We start from the raw sequence: 21,385 nt of genomic DNA, 5'->3' as shown, positions 1-21,385 counted from the left end.
ACAACAATAAAATCGTAAGAAGAAAGAACATAAAAAACCGAGAGCGTCTCAGTTTTATTTTAATTTAAGACAGCAGTTCATCAATTTTATTTATTTATTTGTTATTCATGCTCTTTATTTGCAATAACAGTCTTTTATTTTGAAAGGAGTGGGATTGGGCCAGGGCGAGTTCCGCTGCACGATAATCAGCTGATCTAAGTGTAAACAGTGCACGGAGGTTGTGTCATGTGCTGGGGGAAGAGACAGGGGCAGTGATAGTTTTCGGCTGTCGGTCAGCTGGACGATAAATGGGAAACGTATGAAGTGAAGAGCGACAGCGTGATGTGTTCCGCTGTGTTTGCGCTGCAGTGAGACAGCAGGAAGGGCTTAAAATATCACATGCAGCTTCACAGAGGGCCTGTGTGAGCAGCTCTGCCTGAAAACACTGGATTTTACCTTCACGGGACTGCATTAGTTTAAGTAGTAAGTGTGTGTGTGTGTGTGTGTGTGTGTGTGTGTGTGTGTGTGTGTGTGTGTGTGTGTTTCTGTGCGCGCGCTCGGTATTTATTCAGTCGCTGCTGTGTTTATTCTAATGACACATGAGGAATTTAGCTTGCAACTGAGACGATTTAAGTTGAGCAAGAAGTGAGGTTTGAAGGTAAAATACTACATCAAGTAAGGAAATAAAGGTTCAGGTAAATTCAGTCTAACTGTAGAAAATTGGTCATTGCGACTAATATGTTATCTTTATCAGTGGTTTCACAGTGTAGCTGCTCGACATGGAGACGGTCTTAACAAATTTTTGTACACTCAGGTATTTTATCCACACCGAGGGCCTCGTCTGAGGAGTTGTAAGATAAATGGAAGGGGTCATGAGATAATGAATGGGGGGGGGGGGGGGGGAGTCCTCCGCAAATGTGTGATCATTTGCCGACTTTTCTCCAAATTATTATTATTATTATTATTATTATTATTACTGTTCCAATAATTAATATTTTGGGTAAATAGTGGATGGGATTGGATTTTGTTCATCAAAAAGGTTTATTTGGAATCGCAAACAACTCCTAGACAGCCATAGGGACAATGCTTTTTAAGGGGTTGTAAGAAGAGGACAACTTTGGAAAAAAAAAAATGTTGCATTTATTTCTTTAATGTAAAATCTTTCGAATAACTGTAAAAAGTAAATTGCCTGGTAAATGTAGTACTTTTGCGTGGAAGTGTAAAGTAACACTAAATGGAAATGTAAAATTAAATCCATATTAAACCTCATTATACACAAGTAAACATGCTTTCTTTGCACACTGAAACATAAGCCTTTAAAAAATATTTTATGATATGTTTATCTTATTAAAAGATTATAATCAGCCCTGGGTGTTACCGCAGCAAAAATAAACCTCAAATGAGAGAGTGGATTGAGCATTAGTGAAAGAAATTTTAAAAAGCTGATTGACTTAAAATGTTTCTGTTTGTTTTTTTTATTAAGAGACATCAAACCAGGCTTTGCAGGTTTTCTGATCAGGATTGGCAAATGATTGTTTTGTTTTTTTAAAACATGCTTTTCCTGAAATTGCAGTGTGCAGTTTGAGTCAGGTCACTTAACTGTTACTGTCACATGCTTTTCAATCCCAGGTAAACCTGTTTCATTGCTTCTCCAAACCACCCCGATGCCCTGCCAACGTCATAATTGCACAGTCTGATTTGTCTTGTCCTGTCAATGTGATTCACGAATCATTGCTCACAGCCACATGACATTTAAAAACATTGCTTAACTAAGCTTTTTGTCTATCTGTTCTTCTTTCCATACTGGGATTTAATTGCAGATATACTAGAATGTCATGTCATGTGGACTTTTTTTCAGAGAAAGGCAAGATGTGTTTCCTTCTTGTAAGGCTGGTCTGGTGACTGCTGCCTTTTGCAATAATTTGGATTTCCTTCTTCTCCCTTATTGTGTGACATAACAAACTCCTGTGACTTTTTCTTCACATGTCCTAAAGCAGGAGAAATGATGACTTATTAAGCAATATGAGCCAACCGCTGACTTTACACTTGTAGCTCAGTTTACTTTTGTCCCAATCACATGATATTGTATGGACTGTAACTTGCCTCAAGATGACTTCTATTATGAATCGGGTGAAATGAATTTAATTGAATGTCGCACGTATGTCATCAGGTCTTTTTATTGAATTTAGACACTACCCATTTTTTTAGCATTAGAAATTATAGGCAGGAATGGTCCAAATAATAATTTATTCCAGTTTCAATGCAATGATTTCAAAGTATATGCTATGATTAGCAATTCTCTTTAGTTCCTGGGTGTCTTTTAGGTGGATAGGTTTTCCTTGAAGCACAATTTTATTCACAAAAAAAATTAAAAAGCCTTAATTTCTTCATTCCTTTTCTTTTTCTTTTTTTGGGGGGTTTTCTATGCAGGGGTCTATGGAGGAGCTGGAGCCAGAGGAGCAGTTCCTACGATATGCCCGGAATGGAGATCTGCCTGGGGTTCAAAGGCTCCTCCTGTCCAAGATAAGGGAAGAGATACAGCTCAATATCAATTGCAAAGGTCTGTGATTTGTGTATATCGAGAAAATATATGTGCCTGCTGTGGGCTGGTTTATTTCATTATGTCCTGTTTTTTTTTTTTCAGGAAAAAGTAAATCTAACCTGGGATGGACACCGCTTCACTTGGCCTGCTATTTTGGACACAAAGATGTAGTTGAGGAGTTGCTCAAGGTAATGTTTCTTTTCTTCAAAGCATGGAGATTTTGAGTAACTGCAGAGGTAACACATGTGTCATCACACCCTCCCCTCCAGGCAGGGGCAGATGTTAACTTGCCCAATAATATTGGAGATACGCCGCTGCACAAAGCTGCTTTCACAGGAAGAAAGGTATGTTAATGTGTCAGCAATTTTCATTTCAGATTTTGAGTCCTTTCATGCTTTGCATATCATTAACAGTAGTATTTATGCAAATATTTTATTCATCAATCAATCACATATTGATCAGGAGGTTGTCATGCTGCTGCTGCACTATGGTGCGTGTGCTACTGTCATCAATGGGACAGCACAGATTCCCAAAGACGTGACACAAAATGCAGAGATCAGAAGCATGCTGGAAGGTGAGCCAGATATTCTGTCAGCAAAGAGATGGAAATGTGTTAATTAATTTTTTTCATGCAAAATGCTTATATAGTACCTACATTTTCTTCTTTTAAATCCTGCCTTGTCACTGAAAACAGCGGCTGAGAGAACAGAGGAGAGAAAGCTGGAGGAGAAACTTTTGGATGCTGCACGGGAAGGAGACCTTTCAACGCTAACTCAGTTGGTAAGTACCAGATAACTGAAGCCTAACAATGTAGAAGTCTGAGTCTTATAGGGCGCCCCCTATAGCTGCAGATTCTGCAGCTATAGGGGGCGCCCTATAGTCTGCAGATTGTGTCCTCCCCACTATGTGATTCTGCGCCAGGCTCTTTATCATTAAATAACTCTTAAAAATAGAAGTCTGAGTTTTACATTCTGTCCTGAAATAGTTTGGAATGTCTTTAGCTAATCCGGGCAAAGATCTTTGGGTATCATGGAAGTTTGGTAAAGGAATGTGTTTAAAATCAGTTCTAGCTTGTTAGCCCTGGTCTGAGGTCTGTAGACCCACCACAGACCTCAGTTTCACTAAAGCTTTTGGACAGATGAGGATAAATTCCTGTTCAGTAATGCCTAGAATATGATTCATAAATCCTCTGTAACATTGTGACACTCCTTAAACGGTGTACATTTTACTTTTATTTTATCATATTGTGAAAGCAAAACTCATAAACTGTTACAAATTAAAATATGCAGTAACATGATATATGAGGACAACTGCCATTAAATGACTTGACAACTATCATAATTATGTAATCATTGCAAATGTCTGAAAATTGATGACTTCAGCATTCAGTGGACATTTTCTGCAGTTCTCTCTTTATAATAATCTTTGAATTTAAAAAGCAACATTTGTTACTTTCAATCTACATATCAGTAATACGAGTTTATCACACTGGGGCTTGGAATCAGTGCGATGGCATTTCTAACAATTTAGCGAAACCAAAACATCAACATGTTTTAGACTATAACAAGACATTATATTTTGTTATTTAGACACGTTATTTCTTTATACGTTGTTTCCAGGCAGGCAGATTTTTTTAGCAATACTTCTCCAGTTTTTTTTCAAGATCTTTCAGATTTCTTGGACATTAGCTGCTTCGTCACTTCCAGTCCTCGTACGTGACAGTTTTCTGAGGAATTTTTTATTTTTCCTGTAAGCAACTGAACACACCTATAAATCATTCAAGCACAAAAAGACGTCTAACTGTGTTGTATCAGTGTATCAGATAGTTACAAAATAACAACCCAACAACAGACAACTTGACAACATTTAAACAGTGTCTTTAGGCACTTTGTTACTACCTGCCTGTCACAAAAACCCATGATCTTCATAATGTGTAAAGTGTGTCTTTAAAATAAATGAGAAAACGGGTAAAAACAAATGTTGCAAGCTTAAAAAACAAATACAGCAGATTACCAGTATTTGAACATATGAAAGTAAAAAATAGGAGAAATCCCAGTCATGACCTGATGGATGATCGCAGAGATTCATTCATCTAATGATGGCGCCGCCATTGCGTGCAATAGGTCGGCAGCCTTATGAAATTATGAAATTTCCCATTGTGGGACTAATAAAGGTATATCAAATCAAATCAATCTTGAGCAGAACACAAACACAGAGGTGTTTTTCTGTATTAGATGTAATACTTTAAGTGCATTTGCCTAAATATACTTGTATTTTATAATGGTATGCTTCACTGAAGTAAATGGTGGCGTAATAAGTGAAGGTTAGTACAATAAAGCTAAAATGTTACATTTTAGCAAGTAAGAGTACTTGTTAAACAGCCTGTTGGCACTCACACTGTAAGCAGATTAGCGTGATTACAGAGACTTTTTGTGCCTTAACTGACAGTTACACCCTAAAGTATCACACCGTGTTCACAAGACCATGTGAACACGGTGCCATCAGCTACGCCCTTTGAAATCCAATACTTCACAAAAGCCTGAAGTGAGAAACCACTGGACACAAATCAATATTTTCAATTGCAGTGTTCAGAAAAATAAAGGGAACAGTGGCAGTTCAGTTTTAGAGAGCCATTGCAGTCTTAACTATTCCAGCTCTCTGTGGCTGCATCAGAAATCTAAGGAGTCATGCTTCAGTTCTTAACAGAATAATAAGGAGCATCAGGGCACTTGGGTTCACACAGCACACCTGTTACTGTCCTGTGTGTTTTCTGTAGCTCTGCAGGAAGAAGCCTCCAGACATCAACTGCACAGATCTGCTAGGTAACACTCCGTTGCACTGTGCAGCCTATCGAGGCCAGAGGCAGTGTGCCCTGAAGCTGCTCAAGGGTGGAGCCAACCCCAACTTCCAAAACAAGAATGGTATGATTCATCAGCCACAGCTGGCAACCATGAATAACTGGGAGATATTCAATAATTTTCCTTTTTGTCACAAATACCAGAAGCAACAATGAACTTATTGTCTTGCCAGGACTGTCTGCACAGCCAAACTTAAGAAATTAAAAGGAACTTGTCATGCTAATTTCCAGCTCCATTTTATGGTTCTTGGACTCTATTGGTCTCCAGTAGACTATTACATGGTTCAAAGTTTAGAATAATCTTTATTTGGCTTTTCTTGGTTTCTCTGCAGCCCATCTGTTCACTTAATGTCAGATACAATGCTTTTGAGCTTCCTGCGCCTTTCTTTTAAACCCGCTTTCTTCTGATTGGCTGTCCCTCAAAAACAGAAGGCCTGACAGAATGTGGGGGCGGGGCTCCTGTGCTCACAGCTAGAGCTGTGTGTCTGAGATGACCATGTTAGAAATATTCTCTCTCTCTGACATCATATAGAGCCAAATGTAGAAAAAAATGTGAGTGTTTAACAGGGATTGCATGTACATGCAATGACCTCATTGTATGAAACATTTGCTTTGTTTAATATGACCTTTCATCTTTGTAACAACATGTATGTAACAGAAAATAAGAAAATTTGCAGGTTTACTTTAAATGTTCTAAAATCTAACAAAGGACTCAGCTGGATAATGCCGTTTGCCCAAAGGTTCATTTGTTGCCTTAATTATTTCAACAGTTTCTAAGCTTTGGTTTTTGTTTATTTTTTTGTTTTGTTTATGAGCAGAAACCAGTCAGAGGCATAATTTTTATTACTACAGGGAGTGCAGAATTATTAGGCAAGTTATATTTTTGAGGAATAATTTTATTATTGAACAACAACCATGTTCTCAACGAACCCAAAAAACTCATTAATATCAAAGCTGAATGTTTTTGGAAGTAGTTTTTAGTTTGTTTTTAGTTTCAGCTATTTTAGGGGGATATCTGTGTGTGCAGGTGACTATTACTGTGCATAATTATTAGGCAACTTAACAAAAAACAAATATATACCCATTTCAATTATTTATTTTTACCAGTGACACCAATATAACATCTCCACATTCACAAATATACATTTCTGACATTCAAAAACACAACAAAAAACAAATCAGCGACCAATATAGCCACCTTTCTTTGCAAGGACACTCAAAAGCCTGCCATCCATGGATTCTGTCAGTGTTTTGATCTGTTCACCATCAACATTGCGTGCAGCAGCAACCACAGCCTCCCAGACACTGTTCAGAGAGGTGTACCGTTTTCCCTCCTTGTAAATCTCACATTTGATGATGGACCACAGGTTGTCAATGGGGTTCAGATCAGGTGAACAAGGAGGCCATGTCATTAGTTTTCTTCTTTTATACCCTTTCTTGCCAGCCACGCTGTGGAGTACTTGGACGCGTGTGATGGAGCATTGTCCTGCATGAAAATCATGTTTTTCTTGAAGGATGCAGACTTCTTCCTGTACCACTGCTTGAAGAAGGTGTCTTCCAGAAACTGGCAGTAGGACTGGGAGTTGAGCTTGACTCCATCCTCAACCCGAAAAGGCCCCACAAGCTCATCTTTGATGATACCAGCCCAAACCAGTACTCCACCTCCACCTTGCTGGCGTCTGAGTTGGACTGGAGCTCTCTGCCCTTTACCAATCCAGCCACGGGCCCATCCATCTGGCCCATCAAGACTCACTCTCATTTCATCAGTCCATAAAACCTTAGAAAAATCAGTCTTGAGATATTTCTTGGCCCAGTCTTGACGTTTCAGCTTGTGTGCCTTGTTCAGTGGTGGTCGTCTTTCAGCCTTTCTTACCTTGGCCATGTCTCTGAGTATTGCACACCTTGTGCTTTTGGGCACTCCAGTGATGTTGCAGCTCTGAAATATGGCCAAACTGGTGGCAAGTGGCATCTTGGCAGCTGCACGCTTGACTTTTCTCAGTTCATGGGCAGTTATTTTGCGCCTTGGTTTTTCCACACGCTTCTTGCGACCCTGTTGACTATTTTGAATGAAACGCTTGATTGTTCGATGATCACGCTTCAGAAGCTTTGCAATTTTGAGACTGCTGCATCCCTCTGCAAGATATCTCACTATTTTTGACTTTTCTGAGCCTGTCAAGTCCTTCTTTTGACCCATTTTGCCAAAGGAAAGGACGTTGCCTAATAATTATGCACACCTGATATAGGGTGTTGATGTCATTAGACCACACCCCTTCTCATTACAGAGATGCACATCACCTAATATGCTTAATTGGTAGTAGGCTTTCGAGCCTATACAGCTTGGAGTAAGACAACATGCATGAAGAGGATGATGTGGACAAAATGCTCATTTGCCTAATAATTCTGCACTCCCTGTATTATTTTGAATCAATCTGAAATCGTTTTGCTGCTGGAAATAACACGGTGACAAATACGTATGAATACACAGGTATAAAAAGTCCACCCAAAAATGATCTATGTACATGTGCAGTAAAAAAGGAAATCCTCAGGTCTGGCAGCCAAAGACAGGATAGGAAATGGAAACTATTGAGAATGCATTTCAGCATGTTTCACAAGGTCTGTCTGAATTCTTTCACCCAAACAAAAATAGCAACCGCCTAGGCGGTTTCTCCAAAAATGTTCAAAGTTTAAAATTCTAATCAGTTTTGGCAATTGCAGCAGTTCTTCCTGTGACTCGAACATGATTATCGAGGCAAAAAATTTAGAAACTGTGATTGCATGAGAAGCACAAGCTGCTCGGATGTAAATGAGTCCTTGATATTTATAATTGCTGTCACCAGCATTTAAACATTCTTGAATCCTGCAGTATTTTTCTCCCTCTGTAAAAATGTGCTCTGTTGTGTTAAAGCTCCTCTTGTCTTGTATGTCCATAACTTGTAGGCCAAACAGTATTTGATCTGGCCAGTGATACAGCAATGAAGCAGATTCTTGAGGGCAACATTCATCGAGTGAGTATCCAGCTGATAGTTGCTGTCCTAATTAACTATTTGTTCTCTTCTGTTTTTTTATGTTTTATTTTTTTAAACTGATTCATCTTTGCTCTTTGTCTGCCTGGCAGGATATGACCCGACATGTCAAGAAGTATGAAGGACCTCTCTGGAAGGTAAAATATGGGAACTGGCTTTTTTGGTAGCTCTGAAAATCCAATCAGCGAACGAAAACGCACAATTAAAGAAAAGGAGTAAGGCATATATATCTCTTCCTTGCTAAAATACTCCTCACAGCATGTAGTTCAGTGGTTCTTAAACTTTGTTGGCACGTTTCTCTTAACACATTCACTGCCAGCCATTTTCAAATCAGGTAACTCCCCACTGCCAGGGTTTTTGAGCATTTCTACTCATTTTTGAAGAGCCACAGAAAACTGTGTGTTATGATCATATAAACGCTGAACCTACCAAAATGAAGAACAGACCCTCTTCTTTCATCCAAAAAAAAAGCTTGTTTCTACCATTTTCCATTCTTTAGTAATCAGCTGTAGAAGAGAGGTGGGTTCCACCAAAAATGCCTGTTTTGACCAAAAAAAGGGAGAAAATGAGCTTTTTGTGAAAAATACATTTCAAGCAGAAAAGTGCCTTTGACACTAATATTTCTTGCTTTGTGACACCTCTAACATATAAAATAGTTTTTCACTTCTATAAAACAGAAATAACACTGCGAAAGGTTATGTTTTATCAAAACAATTTATTTACAAATATATGAAAAAATAAAATTCACTGACAAGCTGCCCGAGGTTGTATTCTGGCCCCTCCCATTGAAAAATGTAATTGACGTCTATAGACGTCAATGGCAGTCAACGTAAGTTTTTCAATTGACGTCTATAGACGTCAATGGCAGTGAATGAGTTAAGAAAAAAAACGTTCTCACCTCCTACCAAACAAATTTTTGTCAGTTAACAATAACAAAGCATCCAAGTTGAAAACTGGAGAAATAAAGGTCAACAAGATAGCATCAGCAAACTGTTGTTTGTTAATCTTCCCCAAATAAATTACATTAGTTCAACTTCATTTCAGTCTGTATTTTACCTCCGGTTGACCATCTCCCTGTCTGCACTGGCTCTAAGCCCCACCAGGGGGGGCCTGCCCCACAGTTTGAGAGCCAAAACTCACTCCTGATTGCTTTTACAGTACCGATCATACTCAGTGTTTATATGCTTTTATTATAAAAATAACTTTGACATGTAGTCCAGAAATCTGTTTTTTTTTTGTCATTAAATTGAAATGAGCATTTAAAAATCCAGAACTCCAGAGGTGCGGTGTGTAACTACACCGTCAGCTCGCTGCTTCATCAAATGTCGTGACCGTGAACGCAGACAAAGATCACAGTAGCAGATACAGCAGGCTTTACAGAGATTGCGATTGTCAGCTGACAACTAAAGAATAATCTAAGTGTTAATCATTTTTTAGTTATGTCATAGTGGTAGGGAAGGAAATCAAGAACAGGCTGAATTTTGCAGAATTTTCCTGCATTCTTATCACTCCCTTTTATCATTGCTGGAATGTTTCCTGGCAGTTGTGCATTGTGAAACATTGACGTCAGGCTCATGGCAGTGTAATTTTGTGCACCTGACAATTATGCAAGTCCGGCAGACACAGAGATGATAACACAGAAAATGTGTAGAGCGTTTTCCACACTGAAAAACCGATAAAGAATCAATAAGAGAATTGCTAAAGAGTCTTACGCCTCTGGGGTGGCAGTGATGCCTGCTTTTGAGTTAAGCAAAACAGACACAAGCATCAAATCATCAGTGATCAGTGTGAGCCAAACATTATTGTACTGGAGAAAAACACAGTTTGCATTCCACACCTCTGACTGGCTTCTGTTTCTGAGAAACAAAGTCAAAACATAAATTCTGTGAAACTGAAACTGAAATATTTAAAACTCAACCTTACAGGTTTTTTAAATTATCTGGAAGAATCCTGTGTTTAAGTTTATTAAACTTACATTGAACTTATTTATTGCTCATTTTGCTTTTAAGTTATATTCAATATACAATACCCAGACTAAATAAATAAATAAATAAAAACTGCCTATGCAAACAGCTAAGAAACTTCCACTGCACAATTACTGTTGTGATTAATATGTTTCACCTGGTAAAATGTTATTTAACCCAATCTGATTCAGAGAATAGCATCTCATTTCTTAAACAACCATATCCTGCGTTCATGTGAACAAAGGTTACATTATTGCATCACACAAAGAAAACGTTTTAAAACTACAAAGAACTGCGTATCACATTATTAAAACCCAGAAGAAGAAATGCAGTCAAAACAAAATATTGAATGATCATGATCATGGATTAGTTTGAGTGCCTTACAGTGAAATCAATCATTTTCACGCATCGATTGATCGACACGGAATCCTGAGCTTAATATGGAACCTTTGGGATGTGCTGGTGAAGACATTAGGCACCGGTCCGACACTTCCATCACCAATCCAAGATCCCCAGATTGTTATGTTGCATCGCTGCAACGCTAAAAGAGCTCCAACAAAATGCTGTTTTGTGGCTTTACAGGTGCAAATGTGTGATTGTAGGATGCCCACACACACACTGCTGTTCAGACTTGTTGTTAACATTGGGACGGCAAAGAAATCTGTTTCACTTAGTGGATGAACTGAGGAGCCAAGATAAGATAAATAAGGATGATTTAAATGTGAATCGTGTGATTTAGTGGTTTGCAGCAATGAAAATATCAAGCTGGAGATGAATATAACAGGTCCACTTTGCTGAAATCTATTGTAATAAATAGTCTCTTTCAGCCACTAGTGAAATCAGAAAAGGCTAAAAAATATTTAATTGAAAAATTAGACTGCTGATTCTTCACTTGTGTGGCTTCCTGCAGAGCTCCAGATTTTTTGGATGGCGCTCTTACTGGGTCGTCCTTCAAGATGGTGTTATATCCTGGTACTCAAAACAGTAGGTGCATCCCTCATTTTGTCTGTGCTCCTTGAATCAGACGTGTGAAAAGGTCTTAGCTAGAGATAAATGGAAGTGCTGCACAGTTTTGATTAGAAAGGTGCTATAGATCAGCGGTCCCCAACCCCCGGGCCACGGACCGGCCCATGAGTCGTTTGGTACCGGGCTGCGAGAGTTTATATGGAACGCCAGGACTGCCATAATGAATTAATTAAATACACCATTAAATAATTAATTAAATGTGGCAATAATTAATTAAAATTGGAATTAATTAATTAAATAAATAGTTATGACACATGTAATTAATTAATTATTGACACATTTAATTAATTATTTATGTATTTCACATTTTAATTAATTATTGACACATGTAATTAATTAATTATTGACACATTTAATTAATTATTTATGTATTTCACATTTTAATTAATTATTGACACATTTAATTAATTATTGACACATTTAATTAATTATTTAATGATATATTTATTTATTTCATTTTGGCAGTCCTGACGCCTGGCTCTCGTCATGAAATAATTTTATCTGTCAGCCTCACCCATCAAACTCAGGGGGCGGGGTTAACGCTGCCCATGCAGCTTCTCTAACATTTGATTGGTTGCCGTGCAAAGTAAGTCAAAACAGGTCGATCCTAGAAAATCGATTGCTTGTGTAGACTTGGGGCAGCCAGTTATCCCAGAATGCAGATCAAATCACAAGCAGCAATGGTGGTGGTGTAGTTTTAAAATACCCCGTTTTTCTGTCACCAGCTACACTTTTAACAGTGTTTTAGCCGCGAATGTCGCGACGTATGTCTGGTCAGGTTGTCAACATAGAACATGTTTGCAAAAGTGCTCAGATGTTTTCAGAGATTTCACTAGCTCTGCTAACAGTTAGCATGCAGAGTGCACCGAGGGGGTACATTAACCGGTTTGTTTACATATTCCACTCTCCGTGTTCCACATGTTGCATTCGCAGATTCTCATTTTCACCAAACGATCGTCTCTTTCCGCCTGGTCTTGTGTCTCTGTGCTTCTGTAACATAAAGAACGAGCTGACATTTTTCTCACGAAACCAGCGATCAGCTTAACAGACCCTCAGTTTACCTGCATGCATCCTCCTCCTCATCTGTCAGCTGTTTAACACCTGCTGCTAATTCAAGAAACACGCCTAGTTACCTGGTGATAGTCACAGTTTAACTGGGCAGCCGGTGCTCGATATAACGCAATGTCAGCGCATTTTTCTGCACAAGATAAGTAAATATAGTGTTTTCCCCGAGCGCAGAGCTGCTGGAGCTCGTTTCCTTACAGAGCACTTTATAGGCGAGCCAGCTTTATCAGCGGCTGATGTCCAATCACCGGCACACAGCTTTGAACCTCAGCTGAGTTTTAGCTCTCAGTGGTTAAACGCTGGACTTCATTCACTCAGGTTCTGTCTGTCGGGTCACGTTTACTTCGCTGTTTTATTTACAACTGAGCAAATCGGTTTGGCTGAGGTTAAAGTTACGTTTCATAACTGCATAGTTTCACAGACGTTTAATGGTTCACTGGCACATGTGTTAGACTGAACTATCATCTAAATATCATCTGTTTTTTAATAGTTATTCAACTGTATTCTAAGCACCAGCTGTCTGTTAGAATGTGATTTTTTTTTCTCTCTCTGTTGGCAGAGGTATAAAAATGCGCAGGAAAATCTGACATGCATGGCGAACTTCACCGACGATATTTAGGGAGGAATAAACACACATCAAACATAAATGAACCATTTGTCTGTCTCCATAATTGAGAGAATTTTCTCTTCTTATGTCAACACTCTCTCTCTCTTTTTTCCTTTTTTTTTGCTTTTTCGGTCATGTTATGTTTACCTGTCAAAGGCTTGTTACAAACTATGAAACGCATTGTGCAGACTTCTGGATGTTAGAAGAAAACTAATACTGCTCATGAATGAGACTAAAGGCAGGAAGGTGTCCTTTAAAACTAAACATGTTAATAGGACCTCCCTGTTTATATCATAGTTTATGATATAGCACGTGTATTTCAGTAATAGCCTGCTGAGGCCACTATACGTGCTGGCCTCATATCAAATGTGAAGGCAGACTGAGTCTATGTTTGACGTTTTTTATATCTAATCTTCCTTTTCAAACATTTAAACAGCAGCGAGTCTGCAGCTGAGGGAATACAAATTCAAATTGTCGGAACAGGTTTGCTCGTTTCTTGGATTCATTTGGTGATTTATTAAATGTATAACTGTTATTCTAATCTGCTGCTGAGTCTCTTACACTTTTCTTTATGCTGTATATTTTCACGTCTCTGGAATAGTTGGCAGTTAGATAGTCAGCTGGGAAACTTTGTGTTAACTCATGGAGCTGAGGATATCGTGGATATGCTGACCTCGCTGCGTGGTGTACAGAGCGAGGTCAGCATGATTAATATTCACAATAAAAATATTAGCCGAACATCATGAAGTCTGTATGTGTTTCATAGTGTCGAACAACCTTTGTACAGTTAAAGCCAGCAGTTACTACATGACGGAAACACCAACGTTATCTCTTTTATGTGTTTATACACAGGTCACGCTGATTACTGAACAAAAACCCAAAGATCAGATGTTAAACAGATTTATTTGCTCTCTCTCCTCCTTAAACATGTTTTTAATGTTAGTTATAATTCAGAATTGGCGACTGAAACACGTAGGACACATAAGAACATCAGGAAATAAAACATCGATAAATATAACCTCAGTAAAAGAAGTCAGCGGGGGTTACTACAGCTGTGTACCGGGGCCTGCGCTTTGTCGGTGGGATTGCTTGCGAGGCGAGCGGGTCTATCCCACGCTTTGCCGTGAGACTGGGACGACATCTCCGAAATCATCGAAACACTTTTGCAAAGAGGCTGTATCTTGACAAACCGACCAGACACATGAAGATTAAACCACTACATTCTCGGCTAAAAAAATATTAAAACGGTATTTGGTAACACACAAACAGGGTTTTTCAAAGTTCAGTTCTGTTAGCTTCCACATGCCGGTTGTTGTGTGCTAGAAACAATGGCCACCAGGCCAAAGCAATGGTTTTGACTCGATCAGCGTTAACCCCGCCCCCTGAGTTTGATGGGTGAGGCTGACAGATAAAATTATTTCATGATGAGAGCCAGGCGTCAGGACTGCCAAAATGAAATAAATAAATATATCATTAAATAATTAATTAAATGTGTCAATAATTAATTAAATGTGTCAATAATTAATTAAAATGTGAAATACATAAATAATTAATTAAATGTGTCAATAATTAATTAATTAAATGTGTCAATAATTAATTAAAATGTGAAATACATAAATAATTAATTAAATGTGTCAATAATTAATTAATTACATGTGTCATAACTATTTATTTAATTAATTAATTCCAATTTTAATTAATTATTGCCACATTTAATTAATTATTTAATGGTGTATTTAATTAATTCATTATGGCAGTCCTGGCGTTCCATAAGTTTAGGCTCGGGTGTGAAATTCATTGTTTTTAATCAGAATCAGAATCAGAATCAGAATACTTTATTGATCCCTGGGGGAAATTATTTTTTGTTACAGTGCTCCATTTTAAACCAACATTAAGACAAGACAGACAATACGCTAACTAAGAATAGTACAATACATACATACATACATACATACATACATACATACATACATACATAAGTCACTTATAAATAAATATTTGGAAAAGAAACATGTGTAGTTGTAGCAGCAAACAGTGTGTTAAGTGGATGCGTTGTACAGGGAGATGGCCACAGGCAGGAATGATTTCCTGTGTCGTTCAGTGGTGCTTTTCGGTAATCTCAGTCTCTCACTGAACGAGCTCCTGTGACTGACCAACATGTCATGGAGTGGGTGGGAGGTTTTTAGGGGTTTTAATGGTTTTTAACATTTTTTTTTTTTGTCTGTTTTATCATTAACTCGGTTTCCCTCGGTCTTTTCCCGTGTGTTATGAATAAATCTTCTTTTTTGTTGTATTTATCCGCGACAAGGCCAGTCCGTGAAAATATTGTCAGATCATAAACCGGTTGGTGGTGCAAAAAAGATTGTGGACCGCTGCTATAGATGAGAGACAAATGAGTAAAGAAGAGGAGAATTATTTCCCGTATACCTTTCCTTCTATCATCTATCAACTGTTGAGATTCCAAGTGAAATGGAAAAGGCCTCAATCTGTTTTTCTTTCTTCTATGAAGGTCAGAAGCAGCTGCCGGTGAAAGAAGGCAAGGCTGTAAGTCCCTCACAAACGCTCACTGTTTGGTAAGCCAACATTCAACATTGCGTTCCCTTTTTTTTGACCCCTGTGCTGAATTTGTCTTCGTGTAGCTTCTGCTTTTCCACAAATGAAAGCTTCTGATGTTTCTCATTTCCAGATAAGAGCCAAAGATAACTGCTTTTTCACTCTCAAGTGCTTTGATGACAGTGTGCACCACTTTAAAGTATCACCTAAAAATGACCCAGAGGGAACAAGAAAAGTAAGTTTGGTTTCTCCTCGGGTTGTCATTTCAAACACTTTTTAAAAATTCCTGTTATCTCCTGACCTTCGTTTTCTGCAAAGTTTTTGCAATAGCTCTGAAATGGGGAAAAAGCTAAGTTGCAATCTTAACTAATAACCTAACTTACTACCTTTCCTTACACTGTAAATGTTCCACATGTGTGGAATCCATTGGTAGATGAATAAAGTTCTTCTCTTTACTGGGTTACCCCAGTGTTCTTTAAGTGCATTTAAACAAACAGAAATTTATTAACAGTTCTCTAATCATATGTTTTGAAATCTTGAAGTAAAATGTAATTTTTAGCTTTTCTCAGGCTTTATGCAAAAGTGTAAAATCTCAAATGCACCCCAAGCTCATTAATTAACTCTTTGTTTGTTTAGTCATTATAACAACCCAGGTGTGAGAATTTGCATCATTACATTGAGTTATTCACAGGATTATTACTTGACTTTTGTAGTTGTTATGCGAGCTGTTCAGATGCTAAGACGTTGTCGCTCTAGATGAGAAATCGTTGTCTACTTTGTCTCTTGCATTGCTATGAATTATGTATCAGCGTAAGTAGCTGATAAAGAATGTAATTAAAAGTCCCGGCCATTATGTAAAATATACTACTAAAATTTGAAATGCAAGCTGTGTTCTAAAAGAAAATTTTGGCAATTTGGGAAAACAGTCGTTAGCTGGAAATAAGTACAAGTTTGTTTGTTTTTAATATATATAACAAATCACAGTAAAATTTGTCAGCTAGTAAATTTTAGAGGCAGATTATATATTTTATGACCTTTACAGAGAGAGCCTGGCTAGCTTATTTTCATCTTCTCTCCTGATGCTCCTCTAAAAAGAAATAATAATAATAATAATAAACATGTTTCCTATAGTATTTCAAAAACACATAAAGGTCAAGATCAGTCAAATAACTAAGTAAGCTTTTTGGTTTTTCTGTCCTTTGTCTTTCTTTAAGGCATGGGTTGATACATTGGAGGAGCACGCAGCTTACAGCACATACTACTGCTCCCAAGAGCAAGGGAGCGAAGAGGAGGAATACGAAGAAGTGATGTCACTTGGAGAGCTAACAAGTTCACTACAGGTGGCTGCAAACAGAAAGCGAGCCTAATTAGCATGTTGGCTTAACGACCCATAGTGTTTTCTGTGAACTAGTCCACCCACCCCGTGCTACTTTTTGTTGATCTGCAGTCTTCTCCCATCTCTCTAAATCACCAGGTTGCAGATGTCAGCCAGAAAAATCTGGAGAAGGAGGTCGCAGCGCTCCTGTCCATGCTGAAGAATGAAGAGCTGTCAGAAAGTAAAGCCTTTTATTTCACTTTTCTTTGTTATGTAATATACAGTACGTAGACGAGGAGAAACACACTTACACAGGAGGTGAAATGAAAACCTTTTGATTTAAAATTACAAGAGTCTTCAAACAGATTTAAATGCACAGTAATGTCTGAAAGACTGTTAATTAAGACGCAGCCATCTGGCACTGTCATTAGAGGTTTCTGCAGTGTGCTTGCTCTTTATACATGTTCTAAGAGCGTTTAAAAAAACAAACAAACTGTAATAGCTCAAAGTTGTGACTTTTCCATTGCATTCATTACTTTATGTGTTTTATCCCCTCAGAATTTCCATCAACAATACTGCAAAAGATGCAAGAAATATGTGAATTATCCAGCGAAACCACTTCCAATCTCAACATTTGTCTCAGCCTCTTCTCCAGACAGGAAGGGGTGAGTGTGACCTTCCAAAGACAAATTTAAACTTTTATTTGAGAGCCTAGTGACTGTGACTATGTTTTTCAGCTGATTATCAGCATTTTAGTCACCATTAACTGAAGACGGTTATTATCTAAGTTTACTTGGATCATAGAAAGGAGATAAATGAGATTACAGTGACATTTTAAATAACTTGATATCTGTAAGTGTTATATTGAGACTGTTGGGGCTCAGTAAGATGATGTATATCTTTGGGATGTAAAAAGAAATTATCCTACACAAAAAGATGCTGGAAAAATTCACTCTAACAAAAGCAGCTCAGCGGACTGAGTGGAAGTGATTATATGCTTACACATGGGTTTTTTTTCTTTGTTTTTGATTCAATGGATTTGATTAAAATGGAAGGATTCGGGGGCTAGAATACACCCCCTCATGAAAACAGGTAGATTATACCGCTTATAGCAACCTCAATTTTGCAACAATCTAGAAGAGAATGCAATAATCATTTAAAACCTGCAATTGATTCAAAATACCGTAAAGACAATGAAAGCATAACACATGTTGAATAGGAGAAGGGTTTTTTTTGTTTTTTTTGTTTTTTTTGTTTTGTTTTTATGAAATATGCTAATTTATGAACTTCTAGCAACACATTTCAAAGTGATTTGGGAGGGGCGGCATATGAAACACTGGAAAAGTTGTATTAAAAGCAACAACAACAAAGAAGAAAACACCTGAAAGAACTTCTCACAGCTAATTAGGTTAAATGGCAAAAGGTCAGTGCATGACTGGTATAAAAGAAAAGCTTTACAGCAAGGATGAGTCTTTCAGCAATAAATGTGGGGAGGGATTCGCCATTCTGCAAAAGTCCAAGCAACACGTTGACCTATAAAGCTCATTTATGTATGCATATTTTTTATTACTCTTGAACCACATTAAAGTAGCTTTGCATGACTGACCGTTCAAAAGCTGTTTTAAACAGCTGTTCTATCTTCATAAACACATTTTTGTTATGCCAACTTTCTTCTCATTAGCTGTTCCTCACAAACAAAAGATTTGAACAGCAGTTGGGTGGATGTCCTCTGCTCCAAATTAGGGGTTATGCTGTTGAATTGGCAATATTGGCGATATACACTTTCTTTAAATTATGTAGAGCAAAGAAAAAAAGGAACAGAGTGTTTGAAACAAATTTTGCCTTCCTGATGATGTAAAACTTGTTTTTTATATTAGTATCGACCCTACAAAGATTGGGGGATTTCAGCCTCTGTGCTTCATAATATTTTTAAAGATTCAGAGAAAAATTGAAAATCTCTGTACGCCGGGGACAAGGCTGAAAGCAGATTCGAAACGGCTGTGATCGTCAGGCTCTCAGGCAGCACATTTGAATTTTGTTGCTGTTGGGCTCAGAACAATTACAAAAACACTGTCAGGTGGGGACGGTTTGTTTACACATCAATAAATTAATGAATATTTGATCCTCTTCGAACGAGATCAGAAAAAAACAACAAGAAAAAAACTTTTTCCATTAAAGCAGTGGTTCCAAACTTTTTTGCTGGGCCCCCCTTTGTTTTACAAGAAAACTGTTACACCCCCCCCCCCCCCCCCCCCCCCCACACACACACACACACACACATTTTGTTTTCAAACTCCATTGCAGTTTATTTCAAACCTCAAACATTTAGTAAACAATTAAGCAAATACAAGTAAACTGCAATAAATTACAGGCAGCAATAAAATACACTACTAACTCTTTTACGCTGCGTCCACACCTACACGGGTATTTTTGAAAACGCAGCTGTTTCTATGCGTTTGGACCTTTCGTCCACACGTAAACGGCGTTTCGAATCACCGAAAACGGAGAATGATGCTAGCAGTGTCCAAGGGTTCGTTCTTTGTTTTTGCTTTTTGTTTTGTTTTTCATACCGCGGGCCCCACACTTTGGGAACCTCTGCTTTAGACATTATGGGTGTTTTTTTTTTTTTTTTGTGTTTGTTACTTGGTATTTAGATTTTTTTTTTATGAGTTTCTATTTTTGTCTTTCTAGGCACTAACCTTTCAAAGTTATTGCAGAGCCAAAATATATTACTTTAAAATATGTATTATATATGTACGTAAGTAAAATTTTATTTGTATAGCACCTTTCAAGATAAAACATAAAAACAGAAATCAACCAAAAGCAAGTTTTAAAAGATGAGTTTTTAGCTGTTTTTTTTTTTAAGTGAAACCACTGAGTCCACAGATCTCAGGCTCAAAGGAAGGGAGTTCCAGAGTCTGGGGGCCACAGTTACAAACGCTCTATTGCCTTTTGTTTTCAGTCTCATATGTTGGACGACCAGCAAGCCCTGGTCACATGACCTCAGGGACCTGCTGGGGATGTAAGAATGTAAAATATCTCTGATATAGGTTGGTGCTTGTCCATGCAGAGCCCTGAATGTCAAAGTCAAAATCTTGAAGTGGATTCTGAATTTATTTATAAATTGTTTGACCTAAGTAACATGTGGTTCTGATTGGGTATTATGGGGTGTGGTTATGTCGCCAATCACAGGTGATTTAAGATAGAGACCGCCTTGTGTTTCATTATCTGAAGAGTGAGTGTGCTCGAAATGTCACCCTCTACTAAGATGTAATAAGATAATTTGAAGTACTGAAGCGTGTGAGCTGATGATCACTTTTATTGTGCTCTACCTGAACACAATTACAAGGAAAACCTAGTAGCTTTTTAAGATAATTTATAGAACAAATAAATATATATCCATGTGTAGAGTATATATATAGCACTCTTAGCCTCAGATGCTAGTCTTGCAGATGTGGTGGGGTTTTTGTTTTTTTTTTGCACTATATCCATTTAAATACATTCTTTATATATTTGAAAGTAATTGAATTCCATTTTGTTACATTTATGCAACTTCTCATCTTTCTCAGATTAAAATAAGTTTGTAAAACATGTAACACAATTCATAATCTGCTCTTTAGTGCACGAGGCTTCGCCAGCTGATGTGGATTTTTTTTTTTTTTTTGAGTTGTGAAAAGTTATGAATGAATTGCAGACTTGCATAGAGTAATTCAGTTGAAACTAAACTGAAGGCATCAGGTTGTAAAATTGGATTAGGAGCGCAAAGACGAGCAGGGTGTTCAGCCAAGTTATTACACTGGCGTAAAGCCCGGTTGTATTCAGGGTCAAACATAAGCCAAAGCAGTAGACTGATAATTTCTCAGTAAGGGGATATACTGCCACAGAATATTTTGGTTCAGTGAAACTGATATTGTCAATCAAATGTAAAATTGTGTGTGGTTAAAAAAACAGGACTAGAATGTCTCATTTTCTATGCACGATTAAACTAGAAGAAATGGTTTTAAACATATTTGGTCTTAAACCAAATATTTAACGGGCTGATAATGGCATTGTGAGAAGGACAAAAGTCAAAGGAGTCACCAAAGTAAGTAGAAGTCATGAATGGATTGCAATGACACTGCTATAATATTCTGGGTAAAAGAAATGGATTGCCAGCCTCATATTGCCATCCCTATATCCATGCTGTGTGCATGGCTCAAACTTTTATTACATAAATCAGCAGCCAGTTAATACAATATAAACAGTGCGGCACAGTCATTTGCAGTACATATCTTTAATGCAAATACTAATAATTCTCAGTGTTTATTTAACAGTCGAACTCTGTAATCTGTGTGGGTATGTGTGCAAGTTCTTCAGTGGAAGGGCCGATGTGTTTATAGATAATTCCGATTTAATCTGGTTTTTGATGCAGAAGAAAAACCACTATTCATTGATGATGCATATAATTTACAACA

At 37.7% G+C, this 21,385-nt stretch overlaps 1 protein-coding gene across 1 annotated transcript in view; it reads left to right on the top strand.

Annotated features, from left to right (window-relative positions):
- Positions 1–214: 214 nt before the first annotated feature.
- Positions 215–21,385, top strand: part of osbpl1a (oxysterol binding protein-like 1A) — a 37,259-nt gene continuing 16,088 nt past the window's right edge. The window contains exons 1-15 of the mRNA XM_085347476.1: positions 215–462; positions 2,410–2,539; positions 2,624–2,709; positions 2,791–2,865; positions 2,984–3,095; positions 3,216–3,301; positions 5,298–5,442; positions 8,316–8,383; positions 8,494–8,538; positions 11,276–11,349; positions 15,573–15,636; positions 15,750–15,851; positions 16,831–16,956; positions 17,091–17,172; positions 17,490–17,596. Coding sequence (XP_085203602.1) covers positions 2,416–2,539; positions 2,624–2,709; positions 2,791–2,865; positions 2,984–3,095; positions 3,216–3,301; positions 5,298–5,442; positions 8,316–8,383; positions 8,494–8,538; positions 11,276–11,349; positions 15,573–15,636; positions 15,750–15,851; positions 16,831–16,956; positions 17,091–17,172; positions 17,490–17,596 — 1,296 coding nt within the window. The 5' untranslated portion in view covers positions 215–462; positions 2,410–2,415. The remainder of the gene's footprint in view (positions 463–2,409; positions 2,540–2,623; positions 2,710–2,790; positions 2,866–2,983; positions 3,096–3,215; positions 3,302–5,297; positions 5,443–8,315; positions 8,384–8,493; positions 8,539–11,275; positions 11,350–15,572; positions 15,637–15,749; positions 15,852–16,830; positions 16,957–17,090; positions 17,173–17,489; positions 17,597–21,385) is intronic.

This window comes from Diplotaxodon limnothrissa, linkage group LG23, assembly GCF_057381915.1.
Source record: "Diplotaxodon limnothrissa isolate DT_005_m linkage group LG23, D_limnothrissa_male_GT1.1, whole genome shotgun sequence".
In the NCBI taxonomy this organism is placed as follows: domain Eukaryota; kingdom Metazoa; phylum Chordata; class Actinopteri; order Cichliformes; family Cichlidae; genus Diplotaxodon; species Diplotaxodon limnothrissa.
Note: the sequence above shows the minus strand (reverse complement) of the source record. Positions and strands in the feature narration are given on the sequence as shown.